General features: G+C 43.1%; 1 protein-coding gene across 1 annotated transcript in view; it reads right to left on the reverse strand.

The window, feature by feature from the left end:
- Positions 1-14,521, reverse strand: part of ARMC2 (armadillo repeat containing 2) — a 100,445-nt gene extending 85,924 nt beyond the window's left edge. Inside the window, exons 1-3 of the mRNA XM_082856015.1 lie at positions 14,289-14,521; positions 13,734-13,806; positions 5,273-5,444 (exon numbers count right to left, since the gene is read on the reverse strand). Coding sequence (XP_082712141.1) covers positions 5,273-5,444; positions 13,734-13,806; positions 14,289-14,506 — 463 coding nt within the window. The 5' untranslated portion in view covers positions 14,507-14,521. The remainder of the gene's footprint in view (positions 1-5,272; positions 5,445-13,733; positions 13,807-14,288) is intronic.
- Between the last annotated feature and the right edge of the window lie 3,847 nt (positions 14,522-18,368).

Below are 18,368 nucleotides of genomic sequence, written 5' to 3' on the forward strand. Positions count from 1 at the left end.
TTACAAAGCACTGTCAGCCTGTCCCTATATTTTAGTATTCATTTCTTTTACTCCACAAATATTTATGAAGCATCCACTGCCACATGCCAGATGCTGCTGCAGGGGCTGGTGGTCCAGTGGTGAACTGAGAAGTCCCAGCCGCCATGGAGCTTCTGTTCTAGAGGGAAAAATGCAACCCTACTTGTGGATGGAGGAGCTGCAGCCCCTCTGTCTTCACAATCTACTGGAGCGAGCTGTCAGTTATTACTACAGCGAAGAGTGGCCCCGGGGGGCTTCCCTGGTGGCGCAGTTGTTGAGAGTCCGCCTGCCGATGCAGGGGACACGGGTTCATGCCCCGGTCTGGGAAGATCCCACATGCCGCGGAGCAGCTGGGCCCGTGAGCCATGGCCGCTGAGCCTGCGCGTCCGGAGCCTGTGCCCCGCAGCGGGAGAGGCCACAACAGTGAGAGGCCCATGTACCGCAAAAAAAAAAAAAAAAAAAAAGAGTGGCCCCGGGGCTCACTCTTACTCCTGCTAGATGTCCACCATTCAACTGAACGTGAGTAACGATGCTCTAGGTCTCTCTGGAAAATATGTGCAGCACGTTGTACTAATTTTGTAACAGATCATGGTACACTTCAAAAGGATTCTACAACCAGTAGCCTTACCGTGTAGGAACTGTCCTGTTTCACAGATATTTTCTTTGGCACTTACTATAGACTACACCCTGTTTCATGCTCTCGGGCTTCAAATAGAGAAAACCACTTTTCCTACTGAAGTTGTTCAGTCTAGTAGGGGAAACAGAGAGGCAGATGCGTCCAGACAGAGATTCAGTACAGTGTGGTCTGCGCCAGGTAAGGACGAGTAAGAGAGCAGGGGAGTCCTGAGGGGTTGGAGTTGGTCAGGGAAAGATTCATAGAGAAGATGGAGCCTGAAAAGCATTCCAAAGGGTTAATAGGAGGCCAAAAAAGAGTTCTGAGAAAAGGGAACAAAAGTCTGGCGTGAGAGTCAGCTTCAAGTGTGTCGAAGCTGTACAGTCAAGCAGGACCCCATGCTTAGAAGGGCCTTGAACTTGGTTTAATGATTTGCTGTTGCCATCTTGAAATTCTAAACGATTTTTGAACAAAGAGCTCCACATTCTCATTATGCCCGTGTCCAGCGAATTATATAGCAGACTGCATGAGGCATGAAACAGCAGGATGGGTGTGGGGAACTGTAAGGGTTCCATATTGCTGGTGCACAGACCAGAGGCAGGGGGTGTAGGCAGGCAAAGGACAGGGGCGAGAAGGGCCTGGAATGTTAGGCTGGGGCAGAACTATGCACGCTGCACAGTGAAGACTTCATCCCCTGGACCAGGAGTCAGCAAACTGCAGCCCCACCAAATCTGGCCTGCCGCCTGTTTCTGTATAGCCTGCAAGCTAAGAATGGCTTTTATATTTTTAAATGGTTGAGCAAAAAAAAAAAAAAAAGAAATCAAAAGAACAATATTTTGTAACATGTGAAAATTATATGAAATTCAAATTTTAGCAGCCATAAATCAGTCTGCTGCAATGGCAGAGTTGAGTAGGTTGAACAGAGACTCTATGGCCCACTAGGTCTAAAACATTCACTGTCTGGCCCTTTACAGAAGTTTGCCAACTTCTGCGCTAGGTCGGTGTTTCCCAAACTGTGTTCCCCAAAAGACAGATTCCAGTCAAGTAGGTTTGTAAAATGCTGGGCTGAATTTAAATGAAACAGGTGACTTTACTAGATGGCCTTCCCCACCCTTTACTATGCTCACGTGCACTGCGGCTCTCCAAGAGGGAGGGAAGTAGGCACAGGTTGAGCACAGGACCCTTCCTCCAAGGAAAAGCTATTAATATTTTTGCCAAAAGTGTTCCCTGGAACTGTTTGGCAAGCTCTCCTTTAGGCACAGGGGGCCCTCTGAAAGGTTTTCAGCAAGAAGATGATGCAAATCTAATTTTTATTTGCTTCCTGACCTCTTGTCCCTTATGGCACACGGAGAGAAAACCATCGTCTTTCATGGCCCACTGGGATGAAGGGACAAGGCTGCTGCTCACAGCCATGTCTGCGTGGGCGCTTGGTGCCCACGTTCTGCTGGCTGCTCCAAGGGCCAGGGTCCTTGTGCTGACCCACCTGCAGCCCCCCAGCGAGCGGAGGGTGGAGCAGGAAAGGAGCGCTGGATGACCAGGGACAAGGCAAGAGGTGATAAAAGCAGTGGGGCAGTGTTGGGATGGAGAATACAGACCCGGGGATATTTAGGAAGCCCACATAGGAAGCCTGTCCATGGCGGCTAAGATGACAGAGATCGTGAGAAGGTGGAGCCTGCACTGAGGTCTCCACCCAGCTGGAGTAAGGGGGGTGTTAGCAGCACGGTCACCTCCAGCCAAAAACCCTATTTGAACACAAGTGATTAAACTGGTGGCCCTACAAACACGACGACACACATCTTTTCTTTCACTTTCTTCAAACAGGAATTCCAAACCTGCCACGGCACCAAACCAGCCCTGCCTGGGGAGGTGTCAGCTACTAATGACTTCACACCAGGGGCAGGGACGTTCCTTCTGTCTCAGTCTCCACCACAGGCCTTTATAGCCTGTTACCCAACAAAGGATACCTTTTCTAAACAATAGGGACTCCGAAACAAGCCCAGGAGCTCCTGTACAAAGGAAAATGAGTCCAAGGCTGGAGCATTAGAATGGTTTTTTAAATTGGGTGATGTGTGCTTTTAAAAGACAATGACTTTTTACTGCCTCTGTTTCCTGGGTGCTGACGCAGACCCCAGGGGTGATGGGAGTGGTGAAGGGGGCAACTGCCAACACGGTGGATGGAAGCACAGAAACAGGGACATGCCTCGGCTGGTGGGGAAACATCTGTCTCTCCTGTCACCTTCACATACATGGCAACAGCTCAGCAAGCAGCAGGATTTTCAAATGGAAGCCACCGAGAGTTAAAAGTGTACGGCATTCAGGCTCTGAAGCAAAAACATCTGATAAACAACAGCTCAGCAACCCTCACTCCAGCTCTGCCATCCTGTTTACAAGAAGTGATCCTGTTCCTATCTGAGTCTGACCTCACCCTGCACCGTGGCTCCCGAGCCCGTTGCCTCTCACCTTGGCAAGGACTCAGCTCCCGTAAGTACCAATTCTTTCTGATGTAACTGGTCTGACTGGGGCCCTGGTGGTGCAACATCTGAAAAGTCCCTTGGGTGAGTCTAAACGTGCAGCTACTATTAAGAAACAGAAATCAGATGATGTCTCTCCCTTGCTCAAACCCTGCCCTGGCTTTTCACTGCAGGAAGAATAAAGTCCTGGCCATGTCCCCCCTGGTCCGGCCCTGAATGGGCCCTGTGTCCTCAGCTCCCTCCCCCTTCCAGCCACATGGGCCTTGGGGTCCACCAGCCGAGTCTGCGCCCATCTCCGGCCTCAGCTTCAGCCTGGGCACTGTGTTTACAGATTTCCACCCGGCTGCCTTCTCCTCATTATTCACATTTCAACTCAGAGGCCACCTCCTCAAGGACACCTCCCAGAGGTGACACGATTCCTCCTGCCACAGTCACTCCCTAGCCCAGCATCTAGCTCACCTTCTTCTTAGCACTCAGAACCCAACTGCTGTCTTACTTCTTGGCTTTCCAGTTTATCGCCTGTCTCCCCTCATGAGCTCTTGGAGGGCAGAACTCTGCTGGCCTAGACTGGCACCTGGCAGTTAGTAGGGGCTCAATAAATACCTGATTGACTGTTAGAAGAGAAACAAACTGGGACATGAAGGTAAGGCAGATTGCCTAATTACACACTCCGTGCGCCATCGAGGTGTGGCACGCACACCCTGCGCTGTCTCTGTCTTTTCCTTTCTCCTTGATTGTACCTCTTCAGCTGCATCAGGGATCATTAGGGACCAGACAGGAAAATGAGTGCAGTGGGCGGGGGAGACATGGGGACTGCAGATCATATCCCGGGCTAATGGGGCTGGGGGCTACTCAGCTCAATCACTCCCCATGGGGGCTGCACAGAAAGCGGGCCCAGCGCTTGCCAGATCTTCCAATTTTTCACAAAAAGTCATACATCTAGATTCTTCCATGAGACCTTCTACATTTAAATGTTGGTGACTAATTAAAAGAAAAGGCTTGTATGTCAAACAAGTAGGATCCTAAGGTGGTGGCTTGTAACTTTGGGGATCATCTTCAGATTATCTCCTCTCTCTGAGTGTAAACCTATCCCTCCTCTTCATCAATCCTGTTGACTGAAGGAGGGCCAATTCTATCAGCCCCTGTTAAAGTGGATTTCTAACTTTTGGGGCTACATATAGTAATGATAAATTTGTAATGTAAATATAATGTATAGTAAACTTGTAATATGATCCTGAACACACGTGTACGTGACTGAAGTAAAGTCCCTGAAGCCATACTAGCATTTATGCCATACTAACATTTATTGTCTGCAATGTGCCCTGACATTTTCCATTCTATTTTATTCTACTTCATTGTTTTAAATGTTGGTGTGATCCACTAAATCGATTGTCATCCAACTAATCGGACATTTCCTACAGTTTGAAAAACTCTTAGTGTGCCCTGGACAGGGGGTGATTCCAATTATTGGGGGCATTCCTTAGGATGTGAGGTTTTTTAGCTTCTCTGTTTCCAGGTTTAGATACATGCCAGCACTTCTGCGGCCACAGGATAAGCCCCATTCAACTTGTGGTTACATTTGCACATGGGATCAGAAAGGTATTTTCAAAGACCTAAGCTTAGCGTACATTATATGAATCTTAAATATGCCTAATGAAATTAACAACTTTTTGAACTCTAATTTAGAAATGATTTCCAATATATCAATAGGTAAATGCATTCATTAAAGAACACTTATCCTAATATTCTTTTTCTACAAAGTAACTTTTCTTTTTTTTTTTTTTTGCGGTACGCGGGCCTCTCACTGTTGTGGCCTCTCCCGTTGCGGAGCACAGGCTCCGGACGTGCAGGCTCAGCGGCCATGGCTCACGGGCCCAGCCGCTCCACGGCACGTGGGACCTTCCCGGACCGGGGCACGAACCCGCGTCCCCTGCATCGGCAGGCGGACCCCCAACCACTGCGCCACCAGGGAAGCCCCAAGTAACTTTTTTTAAAAAAACCTTAATAAACACCCATAAAATGTTTCTTAACCAGCTTTTGCACAAGATTAACGAAGTTAACATAAAAAATCATGTGCAGTTTGAAAAAACATCATATAAAAATAACTCTTGTGTGCAAACTCAAGAAACATGCTTGCCCCCAGGTTTTAAAGGATGTTATGTGGCCTTACGATGAGCAGGAGGAAGGGTCATGTCTGGCAGAAGAGCCCCCTGCAAGGCCGCCCTGTGTAAGCGCGCCCGGGCACTGCTTATCCTTCTAATCTTCGTGGGGTCCACTGGGGGTTTTGGAAAGGAAGGGCAGGGATCCTCTTCTGTGGCAGGAGATGCTGGAGCTTTTGGTTTCTGGAAAGAGATTTTTTTTAAATGATTGGCATGAGTTTGTCTTGCATAAGACTCACCACCCAGAGCTGGCCCTGACACTTCCAGAGGAGCACAGGGCTTCCTGCCTGGCTTCTCCCCAGCCCCCTGGTTCTCCGTCTCATTGGTCCACCTTGCTTAATGTGTTAGGTATATAACACTTTTTCATTGTTTTGTCAATTATATTGTATGAAATACTCTACTGTCCTGCTTAGTGTATTTGAAAAAAAAAGGTTTACCCATGCCAGCAAACAGATCTCTACAAGAGACTATAAAATACGGTATAGTACATTCAACATACTTTGTAAATTTTTGCGTTTGATTCAGCTCAGAAAACATTTATTGGGCACCCACATGTGCCAAGAACTGTGTGGAATTTAAATACTACCTTTATGTATTTTGGACTCGACAGAAGTATCCTTTTAATGATATAAAAAAATTTTTAATAATGTAGATTAAAAAGTCACAAAACAGAAGAGCAATAAGTAGTCTTGGACTTATGATATGAAAATGTTTTATTTGCTACATCTCAAAAATTCTATGCTGATACCCTTAGAAAAGGGACATTACTAGCAAAATTCCAGTTCCTTAAAGACTTAAAACCACCTGCACCAAGCACTGTGCCACCCAGAGCACCCTCTGGCCTAACCTCCAGGTGGCGGTGGCCTCCAACCCAACCTGGGGCGGCAGCCTCACAGGGGCCTAAACTCCCACTTTTAGTGTTGCCTGGTGGCCCAAGGCAACAAGATTATCTGTCTATGAAAGCATTATCTTATGCAGCAAGTGCTTCTAGCTCTCTAGCCAAAAGTAATCAAGTTAAAGTTCCTCAAGTCACTTACATACTGTGTGAAGTGAGTGACTCTCAATCCAATAGGTTAATTAACAAATTTTTTAAAAATCTAGTGTGACATTCGAGTCAGATAATTTAGAAAAATGGGTGAGGTCATCTATCATATATGACACAGAATTTCACTCATTTTCTCATACACATTAATAGAACACAGACATCTATATTAGTGTTCTCCTCTCAAGAAGCTGCTTATTTCAATAACGGTAACATTTTTCAAAATATTTTTTATATCCTCTTGGTCATTTACATCTGTAAACGGTTCATAAACCAGACCAAAAAAAATCGGTTTTATGACTATAGAGATACATTCTTCTAAACACAGTTAAAAAAGCATAAATAAAATAATCAGCATAATAGACAGGAAGAGTAAATGACTCTGAGCTCAAACCCACTTACTAGTTATGTGAACTTGGGTGGGCCATTTACTTCTTTGAACTTGCCCAGCTATCAAATGGAGACAGCAGTTCCCTTCTTGCAGGGACACTGATATATATACAAGTCTTCTTATGGAGACTCAAGATATGCTAGCTCCCTCCCCAGCATATCTCGGTAAGCTGCTCACCCTTTACGTATTTACCAGATTTGGTTCCACGTTACTTTTAAGTCTCAAAAGCTAAGACCCTAGATCCTGAGGCAACCTTGCTGGAAAAAAGATCCCGAATTCAGAGGGGTTTATTCTGAAGGAGACAACACTCATCTATCTGTATAAATTATGTTATATTTGTTTAATAAAGAGTCGGTTTACTTTACAGCCTCCTTAATTTGTTGCAAAATATTCATAAGGATGTGACTTAGGCCATGAAACTAATAGCAACAAAAAAAATCTAAGAGTATGATATAGGCAAATAAGTGCTTTACATTTAATTATGAAAGATGAAATACATAAGTATAACCTTCTCAATACTGAATGTGGATTCAAGGTTTTCTTATCTCAAAATGTCTGTACTCTGCAGGTACCTTGCATCTGAAACAAAGATTGAGAAGTCTGCCAAACAATAATAATGCAGACAAAGTAAATGGCTGCTTTTACAGATGCCGTAACTATTAGAAATGTTTCGGGTACTAAATAAACGATCTTATAAAATAGAAAATGTGGTTTTGCAATGCTAATTTTTACCCAGAAGGGAATAACTGAATTATCTCTGGATGGCAAGATAAATCCCCTTAACTGCTCCTTGATAAAAGGCATCATTTTCCTAGTGCAAAATTAGTCATTGCTTGCATAATAAAAAATTAGTTCCATTTTACTACTGACCTTTACTAAATTATGTAGCCCATTTAAACCTATACCTCATTGGACTACTTAAAATATAAAGTGATGCGTGTGAAGCATTTTTAATTCTCCAAGGGAAAATGAAACAAGCCATCAATTTCTATCATGTCAGGTTCTACAAAATGTTCTTTCACTCTGTGGAGCAAAATAGCTTTTTTGAAGCACAAGAGTAAAAATTTTTTCTTGTAAAATTCACTTCATTTTATAATTCAGAGAATGTTGCAAGTGGGTTTAAATCTTCACTTGAGAACCTTACCTCCCTCAAGTTCTGTGTCATAATACTAGCCAGTGACTGGCGTATAACCAAGGTACTGGAAAAGTCAGATTTCAAGATCTGTCCTGTTAGAGAAAACTGCTAGAGTCCCTTGAAGACTGAAAGACTATTTTCATAGAACAACCCAATCAACGAAGACAAACCCCCTAGAATATTTAAGGGGTCTGGCTGGCCTCATCCCAACACGGTGGGCCCTGACCAGCTTCTGACCTGGCTCCTCCGGATCACCAGCTGGGAAGGTGGGGTCCCACTCTACATGAGGACTGGAAAAGGGGGTCCAAGACCTCCCATCTCAGAAGGTTGCTGTAATTTAATCTGTAAGGCAACAGAACACACACACACACACACACACACACACACACCTCTCTTTGGATGTGGCAATTGTAGGTGCATTTCTATTACTATGATTTTCTCCACAGGTCCTCTGGGCTCCTCCGTCACTCCCAGCATGTGATTCACTGCTGTAATGTCACCCTTCCGTTTCAGAAACAGTGAAAGAAAAAACACTGCTTTGACATTCGCATTCTGCTCTTTCTTACCCTGGACCACCCCTAGTCCAAAGGTATATATGGGCTTCTAAGTCCCTTTCTTTTTAAAATATATTCAGTTTTGTTTTACTTGTCAAATACTTGGAACTCGGTTCCTATAAAATACAAAAACGGGCTGAAACTAATCTATGCTGTGAGAAGTCAGGATGGTGGTCACCCTGGGAAGGTGGTTTCTGGGGCGCTGGTAATGACCTATTTCTTTCTTCTTCAATGCTGGTTACCGAGTCTGTGGAGTTTGCGTAAATTTATCAAGCTGTACTCTTATGATCTGTGTCTTTTCAGTATGTCAATAAAAAGTTTAATTAATAAAAATACCTGGGGACTTCCCTGGTGGTCCAGTGGTTAAGACTCCATGCTTCCACTGCAGGGGGCACGGGTTCCATCCCTGGTCGGGGAACTAAGATCCCACATGCCGCATGGTGCAGCCAAAAAAAAAAAAAAACTTGGAGCGTAAATAACTAGGCTTTGTAAGTTTCAGAAACATAAGGAGAACTCTGTTTTGACAAGGATAATGATGAAAGACAAAACTTCCTATTTCCTCAATCTCTTTTCCTACTTTATACAACCCTGTAAATCGGAACATCAGCTAACTAACCCGAGTGGCAGAACGGAAATAACTATCACTACACAACAGCCCCACGTCTCAGAGCTGTCGTGGGAAGGGGGAGAGCTGCTGAGAAAGAGAAAGCTGTGCACGGCACACCTACATAGAAGGTGGATATAAATGCTCATGGCAGACTGCAAACTGCAGTGCTTTCCCCTGACTTATAAGATTACAGGTGCTAACGGGAACCCTGGTGAGCCGGGACCAGGAGTGTCAGTTCTCCTGTCATTCTCAGAAGCCCAGGGCGCTTCTAAGTGTAGGCAGCCCACACCTGCTGGAGGCTGTGGGAGGAGCACAGGCCAGTAAGGGGAGGGGGTGGGCGGGGAGGGGACAGAGAGCTGTCAGCCTACAGGTGCAAAGAGTTGAGAGGATTTGTTAAATGTAGGAGCTGGAATGGGTCCCTCTTCCCTGCCTGACTGCTGCATGAGGAACTATTAAAATGCAAACCGGGGGCTTCCCTGGTGGCGCAGTGGTTGAGAGTCCGCCTGCCGATGCAGGGGACACGGGTTCGTGCCCCGGTCCGCAAGGATCCCACATGCCGCGGAGCGGCTGGGCCCGTGGGCCGTGGCCGCCGAGCCTGTGCGTCCGGAGCCTGTGCTCCGCAGCGGGGGAGGCCACAACAGTGAGAGGCCCACATACCGCAAAAAAAAAAAAAAAAAAAAAAAAAAAAAAGGCAAACCAGCCTGAGAAAGTGTCCCAGATCCAAAAAGTGCTGAAATTCAATTGTTTAGGTCTTCACAAATTCTTTCAGCAACTGCATCCTTAAGGGACTTAAGTATGTACCACCCCTCCCCCACCCTCTAGGGGTCGTTACCTCCCTCCCTCTCCCTGGGCTCCCATTGCCCCTGATCTCCCCTCTTTGTCAATTTAGTGGTCACCAGAGTCAAAGGGTTCTTTAAAAGGTCTAGTGGAAAGGAGGAGAAAAGGTGGAAGGGGAGGTAGTTACAAGGCCACTTTCAGGTTTTTTTGACCGGGAGCTCCAAACTTTAACTATGGTTTAAAACGAAATATACCTGAGACCCTTAAATAATCCACTCTAACAAAAAAACTCAAACTAACGGAGTTATTCTTAGCCTGATTTGCACATAGCACCCAACCATTCTGCAGTAAAGAAATTTAACTGCAGTGATCCTAAACAGAGGCAAATGCCAACATTATCTTTGCCTAACACCTAATCCTGCAGTCCAAGAACTATACTTTGACAGGGACCATGTGAACTCTAGAAATTTAGATTTTTAGGAAAGAGTGAGTCCCCCCAAATTACAGCAATATTAAAAACAAAGCATAGGAGTCAAACGACAGAACTGTAGAATGGAGAGCCACTCTTCAACAAGTCAGACCTACTGGGCTGCTAAACCGGGGGCCCTCTTGCTGTTGCTGGCTCAAAACCCAAGTGGTTTCCAAGGCTGTAGGTACAAGAAGCCATACGCCAACGATGGCTGACAAAATACAATACTTATTGCACACTGGTTCATGCTTCCTAGTTTGGAATCTTATTTTTGTCATCTGCAATATAAGAACAAGTATAATCTTCCTCACAGAGGCATTTTGATGAGTACTTTGGGAATATATGATGCATTTTGAAACAATCGGGGTCATTTGGGCATGGACTATACATTAAATGATACTACTGAGTAATGTTAATTTTCTGATCTGTGATGATAGCATTGTGGTGTAGGAGACTATCCCTGTTAATATGAGATGCATGCTTAAATTTTTGTGGAAAAAGTCTTATAAGGGCTACAACTTACTTTAAAATAGTTCATCAAAAACAAACATACGGAGCTTCCCTGGTGGCACAGTGGTTGAGAGTCCGCCTGCCGATGCAGGGGACACGGGTTCGTGCCCCGGTCCGGGAAGGTCCTACGTGCCGCGGAGCGGCTGGGCCCATGAGCCGTGGCCGCTGAGCCTGCGCATGCGGAGCCTGTGCTCCGCAACGGGAGAGGCCACAACAGTGAGAGGCCCACGTACCGCAAAAAAACAAAAAAAACCCAAACATATGCACACACAAACATACACACACATAAACAGTAATAAAAACTGAGAAGCAGCTTGACTGACGCCCCAGTTCCATGAAAGTCTAAGGAACTGGTATCACCAGGTACCTGCGGTAGCAGGGGCATAAAGGCAGGGGTGCCTAAGGAAAATTGGTTGAAAGTCTGTGTAACTCCTTCCCTCCCAGCTCTAAGCCGTCAGGCTACTGAACCCAGGATTAGATGGGGAGTGTGTTCTTCGGAGAGGATGAAACAGAGGGTCTCTGAATCAGGCTAACCAGGCACAGTCAAGAGTCAGGGTACTTAATGTAAACACAGATGTTAACTGAATATTTACATACTGAATGCTAGGCATTCCTACCTTCTTCCTCCTGGCTCCTAGAAGTCAGTGTATGTATGGTCAGGCCACTCAAAATGACTGATCTCTTGCTCTCTGTACATCCCCTGCACGAGCAGCATCTGCTTCACCTAAACCCTACTCACATGACTGACCTTCCTACATATTCGCCCCTGACCCAGCTGGTGACTGTTCTAGTCTGTAGATCAGAACATCTCCACCTGATAGCTTATCAAAGGGGAAGTGAAGGGCATGCACCCCTGCTGGTTCCCCTGGTAACTAATGAGCCAGAGAAATTGCCCCCTATAACTCATGTCTCTATTGCCGACTCTGGGCTCTTTCTTCAGTCTTAAAGCTGGGCAAGCGCAGGCGTTGCAGGCCTGCAGGGTGCAGCCCAACAGTTAGCAACCAGTCTTTATCCTCCAAGAAATATTCTACAGAGAATTGAGCAGCCCACAAGGAAAGCCCTAAAGATATTGCTATTGAGGGTCTCACAAACAACACAGCCCAGCCAAATCCCCCTAAATGTAGGTTTGGGTAGATATCAACTGTGGGTTGACCAATCCATTCCACATGCCTCCCCTCTCAAAAAAGAACAGCCAAACAAGCAGCGTGAGCTACCAGAGGAGAGTCTCTTATGAAAAAAAGAGAGACCAAGGCAAATATAAAACTGCAACAGAGACACAGAGGACAGACCATGTGACGACACAGGAAGAAGATGGCCATCTATAAACCAAGGAGAAAGATCTGAGAAGAAATCAACCCTGCTGCCAGCTTGATCTTGAACTTCTAATCTTCAGAACCGTGAGAAAATAAATTTCTCTTTTTTAAGCCCTCCCCCCAACATACACAAAAGCAACAGAGATTTTAAAAGAAGCAAACAATTAAAAAATCAAAACTACCATCAATATACTGAGATAAGATGCTGCAACCATTAAATAAGAACAGAATACTATACATTTAAAAAAAGATAATTTAGAGGGGGAAAAGCTTTAGGAAATTAAAAATATCATAGCAGAAATGAAAAGGACTCAATAAAAGGATTAGAAGATAAAGCCTCATCCAAAAAATGATGAGAACCAGAAAAGAGAAAATAAGAAAACTGAAGGGCCAGTGCAGGGGATCCTATATCCGAATAATAAATTCCAGAAAGGGCAAAAAGAACAGAAAAGAGGGGAAGACACATCAAAATGATTCAAGGACGTTTCCCAGAGCCGAAGGGTGCAAGATTTCACATTGAAAGTGCTCAGCATCAGGACATTTCAGAACACTGGGAACAAAAAGAAAAAATCCTATAAACTTCCAGAGAGAAAGAACAGCAGTCAAGGTCTCAAATAATTCATTTCCCATACACCCTTTCTCAAGAAGCTACTGGAGGGAGTACTCTGCTAAAACAAGAGTAAATCAAGAAAAAGGAGGACTTGGGATACAGGAAATACAAAACCAGCACAGGAAGGAGTAGCAAGCTGTGTGCAGATGCCCAGGGCAAGTGGTCCAGGAGGGAGTGTGAAAAGTTCCCCAAGGAGATGAATCAATACCTCATGTGTCTGAATATATGAAGGAAATTTAGGCCACTGGAGAAGACTTTGGAGTTGAAACAATAATAATACAAAACTAAAAGAGCAAGGCAATTATTAACACCAGGGGAAACAAAGAGTGGTGCAGGGAAGGAGAAGTAATCATCATTAATCATCATTAGTTCAAGGCTCAGCTATAAACAGAATTTATATAATCACACTCAGAGAAAAGGGATCTAACCAAAATTATGATATATCTATACTGGGAGTAGCAGTGGGGACAGAAAGGGTGAATGTGTTGTGAGGAGGTGTGTGGGAAGACAGACAAGGGTTAAATCTTCATCTTCCCTAGCAGGAAGTCATTAGATAATTCCTCAAGCTCCTAAGTCAGAGAGCAGCAAGACACTGTTATTATTTAAAAATTTGGAGGTAAATACCAAAAGAATGTGCCAAAAGAGTTTAAAGTGAGAGCACTGGGGAGTGGAGAATGAAAAATAAGGGGATGGAAGACTGCTGGAGGGTTTTTTTGGTAACAAATCTTTGATTATGTACATGCATCTATAATTTATTTGTATATGTAACTACTGAAAATAAAATACATATGCATAATTTAAAAGATACCGTGAAACATTTCTGTTTGCCAAGTTACTATATATCTCTAAAATTCCTCTTTGTTATGAAACTATAGGTGAATAATAAACGTGTTTCATTATATACAAACCATTATATTTGAAAAAGTATAAAAGAATTTGCTTTCATATTAAATTATTAATACATTTAGGTCTACGTGATCATTTTCTTAGCATATAGAAGTGCTGATTCCAAGTACTGGGGCCAATTCCATTTCATAGCACCCGTGGTAATATAAAGTACTCACAAGCTCTAGTGGACTGAGACGTGTGCCAAAGATGGGCCTGGAATCAGAGAACTCAAAACTGGATGCATGGACGCTAGCACAGGAGACAAAATAGAAGTGTTAGTTTGTAAAGAATCATTTTTAAAAATTTCTAGTATGTTAGTTAACTCTAGACCCCAAACAAGTAAAAGCATTCAATGCATAAGCCTTAAGGAAGAAGCGATTTTTAAACATCATAGTACTTTAAACATTTTATTAACAACTCTTTTCTTGCTTTTAGGAGGATTGTAAATATTGAATAATGAAAAGAAGGAATGTATACTGTGATTTTTTTTAAAGCTTTGTTCATATCACTTTATAAAGTTGGTATGACAATCATTATTAACCATTTCAAACCAAAGCAACGTCTTGGACCCAAGGTCTGGAAATATCTTTAGAAATCTTGAACAGATATAGGAGGTATAATTAGCAGAAGTCACACTTAGAAAAGCAACTATCCATAACTAGAATTAAGGGAAAATGTCATCTTCATACATATATATACTTGAGTGTATAGGCAAGAGAAATTTTAAATACCTGAAGGAAGACGGGGGTCTATTTTCTGGTGTTCTTGAAGATGCACGTCCAAATAGTTTTCTTTGGTCTTCCCGTGGTGTAAATGGTCTTTGGGTCCTAACAGTTCTTAAGGCATTTCGTGCTTCACTTATGATTTCTGCACTAGTCTTCTGCTCGGACACTGAAGGTCGGTAAAACGGATCTAGCTTTTCTAACTTTTTATCATTTGGAGACAGCATCTTTCCTTTTAAAGTGCAATGTTCTTCAGGCAGACACCACACCCTGCAAATATAGGGTACAAAATATCAACTATTTTCATCCAGTCATTTAGAAAGGAGTGCTCAAACCCAACCATACATACTTAAACCATTCCTGTATATTAAACTTGAAAAGAAAATCACAACTTTTAATTAAAAACCTACCACGCAGTTACACTTAGAAGATCAGGAAGGGAAAAGAGCTTTCAAAAAAATAGGTTGACATGCACAGTGATGCCTTTGGGAATACATGCGATTAAGGGAAATGATGCACAGGGAAGAGACCTAGAGTGAAAGCTAAACCTGGAGAGAAAGAGGATAAATCGTGAAAGAAGACACCCCAGGAAGAGAAAACCATCTCATAGTCTCCAATCTATAAAAAACATACTGGGTGGCAGGGCAGAGGGGTTCTGCTAAAATGTTTAACTGAAGTTTCCCTTTTTTTCCCCACTGCCCTCCACATAAAATGCTAGTATTAAGATTAAAGTTAGGGCTTCCCTGGTGGCGCAGTGGTTGAGAGTCTGCCTGCCGATGCAGGGGACACGGGTTCGTGCCCTGGTCCGGGAAGATCCCACATGCCGCAGAGCGGCTGGGCCCGTGAGCCATGGCCATTGAGCCTGCGCGTCCGGAGCCTGTGCTCCGCAACGGGAGAGGCCACAACAGTGAGAGGCCCGCATACCGCAAAAAAAAAAAAAAAAGATTAAAGTCAGTCAGATGGGGCCTCTATCCAAACTATATCAGGTTTTATAAATGTACATTTTTAAAAATGTAGCTTTTATAAATGTAGCCTCAGAGAAAGGTTCAGCCTTACATTTGCCTATGATATATTTGAATGAGTTGATTCAAATCACCTTCATCTTGAGATAATGTCCTACATGAATAAATACCGAATATCGATATCAAATGATCCTTTCCCAGGCCACCGCCCTCGGTTAAAAAGTTAAAGTCACACATAAGGGCCATGAGAATGCAGACCCTTCTTTATGCTCGTGTGCCCATGGAGGCCTGGCTAACCTGGCAACACACCTCTGACAGCTCTACACTTTAAAACAGTCGAGATTTTAAAAACTTAATTCTAATCAGTACATTCAGTGTTCATTAAAAAAAAATGTTGTATCTCCAGGGAGACTGAGGTCTGTAAATTATTCATATATCTCAGTTGTCCAATTTTAGAATAACTTCTGCAAAACAGAAAAGTTTTGTGACATATGCCCAAGGAAACTAAAAAGACACCATTTTTGTAAGTAGAATCTACAGGTGATTCCTTAGACAACTGAAAAGGACTTAACTGTATTATGATTCTATACATTAAGGTGTTACTTAACAACAGACAACAAAAACATTTGTTTAGTTCTACCCTCCATAAGAGTTTTTGAGGAAAAGAATATGATAACTGCAAACAATATGCTGTTCCTTTCATATGGAAAGGCCAGGTGTTGAAGTAAAACAGTAATAAATTACTAGATAAGCAACACTATTCTAGGAATTTTTGATATAGGAGTTCCAATTTAAGCAAGGTCTCCGTAATTATGTACATTAGAACAATTAACAAAAACTGTGGCAGGCCTCGTACATTTACGTCTAATATGATATGACATCCTCTTTACTAAAAAAATATTCAGTGTTAATTATTAAAAATAAATATAAAGTGTTTCATACACACTATATGTGTGTGTGTGTGTGTATATATATATATATATATAAAATTTTTTGATGCATAATAATACAAATTCAGAACCACAACATCTAACTTCAGTGTCCATGGCAAGTTTGTTTGCTGGTTTGTTTTTAAAAGGCCCACTGAAGTAAGAAAAAAAGACATTTCAGTACAATGAACAAGTTTCTTCCAAAGACCAAATGAGGTTTGTGATGCCTTAGCCCCACACGGCACTAATAAGCTTAGGGATGTCCAAAGGTGATCTGGCAAAACTAATTAAGATTAGAGAACGTGCTTTGGATGAGTAATAATGGACCATCATTCCTGACTAAGGTTGTCCTTGGCTGTATTTTAGTTTACATTGAAAACTATACCCTTTCATAGAGTAATGAAGGAGGTCAAATTCTAAGACCTCTGTAAATTATTTGGGCATACAGGAGTTTAGATTGATCAAATACTGCTGGAAACAATGTACATAATGGGTTTAAAAATCTTTTCGTCTGTAAATTTTTACCAAAATTCTAACACAACTTTCTCTCTCCCTTTGCCTCTCCCTTCCCCGCAAATCCCACTTTAACAGCTATATTGTGAAAAACTGTTTCAATAATGTAGTATCTGCTCAGTTAATCTATTATCATATCAATATTAATATATTAGTAACTAACTCAAACATGGAAATGTTCAATAATGCAAGTGAACTGAGTTAGAAGTGGGGGTTTTTTCAGGGGGGGAGTATTTTCTTTATAATTATTAAATTACAAATTCTTATTAGAGATGGTTTTTGCCAATTTAAAACACGATCAGAGTTTGAAAGCTTGTCTATTTATAGTAAAGTATGCCTGAACCGTAACACAATAGTATCACAGAAATTTTAACTTTACAAAAATTCTCTTGACAACTAGAACAAATCCATTCAGCTAGTATAGATGAACTGTTTCCTCCCCTTGGATCTCTGGGAACACAGACTTCACTGTCTTCACTCTCAGGCAAGGACCAACCACTAATGCTCTTCAACATTTACTTTAATACCAAGCAGTGTGCTAAGTACTCTCAAGTACATCATCTCAATTAACTCTATGAGGCGGATAGAGTCGTAAGCAATAGCATGCACACACATGCACACACACAACCTAAGACATACGCCCAGGGCTGATATTGAAACTATTACCCACTGGATGGGGTGGTGGAAGGTGGGGACTCAGAGGCCCTGGGGCTACAGCTATTTACACACCAATATAGAAACATGCCGGTGTTTTCACAAGTAGAGCAGCTTTCTTGGTGTGAACCAGCTGGGTATCAGTCCTGCTTGTACCCACCTGCTTTTAATACAAGGTAGAAACTGATGGGGGCAATACAAAAAATAGAGATAAACTACCATGGGATTATGAAAGAGAAAGGGATTTCTGATTGGGAGGTGTCAGGCAGACATCCTAGAGGAGGTGATGCTTGAGCTAGCTTCTGGAAAATGGTCTGAATTTGAACAAATGACAATGGCTGACACTGGGGCTGGAATAGAGGAGGAATTTCCAACCAAGTCAATGAGTGAGGCAAGGCAGAGTATCAAGGACATATGGGGTGTGCGCTGGAGAGGAAGGAGCTCTGGAAATGAAAACTGGAGTTGTAGCAGAGACAGAACTGAATGGCAGGTCAGGAAAGTAAATACAAGCTGATAAGCAAATTAAAAGATGTTGAGGCATGATGTGATGGCAGGAATGGGCAGGATGGAAAAAACTAGAAGGGACAAGATCAGGCAGTTTTTATATAACCACCCAGCTAACTCTTAGAGGTCCTCAAGAAAGCTTTCCTGGACATGCCTCTCCCACCCTCAACTAGGTGTCCCTCCGCCATACTCTTCAAGGTCCCCCGTGGTCTCTGTTAGCACACCCCACCCCTCACTGGGTTAGAATTGCCCGCGCACCCGGTGTTGCCCCACCAGACTCTGAGCCTTAGCTCTTCACATGAAGTACAGCTTAAAGTCAGCATTTGTGTAATCGCTGGACTCCATTTTCAAATACAGACCCAAGCTAGAAAATATCCAGATGAAGGCTGCATGGCTTCTGAATTGGAGACATTTGTTACGGTGGATTAAGAAAGCACATGGGACTTTATTTCAAATGGCATCTGATTCTTGATTCCATGGGGTAGTATGAGATCAAATTTAGCCCCTTTTTGCTTTCTTGCTTTCAC

The sequence above is a fragment of the Leucopleurus acutus genome, assembly GCF_964270905.1.
Source record: "Leucopleurus acutus genome assembly, chromosome: 15".
Lineage (NCBI taxonomy): Eukaryota > Metazoa > Chordata > Mammalia > Artiodactyla > Delphinidae > Leucopleurus > Leucopleurus acutus.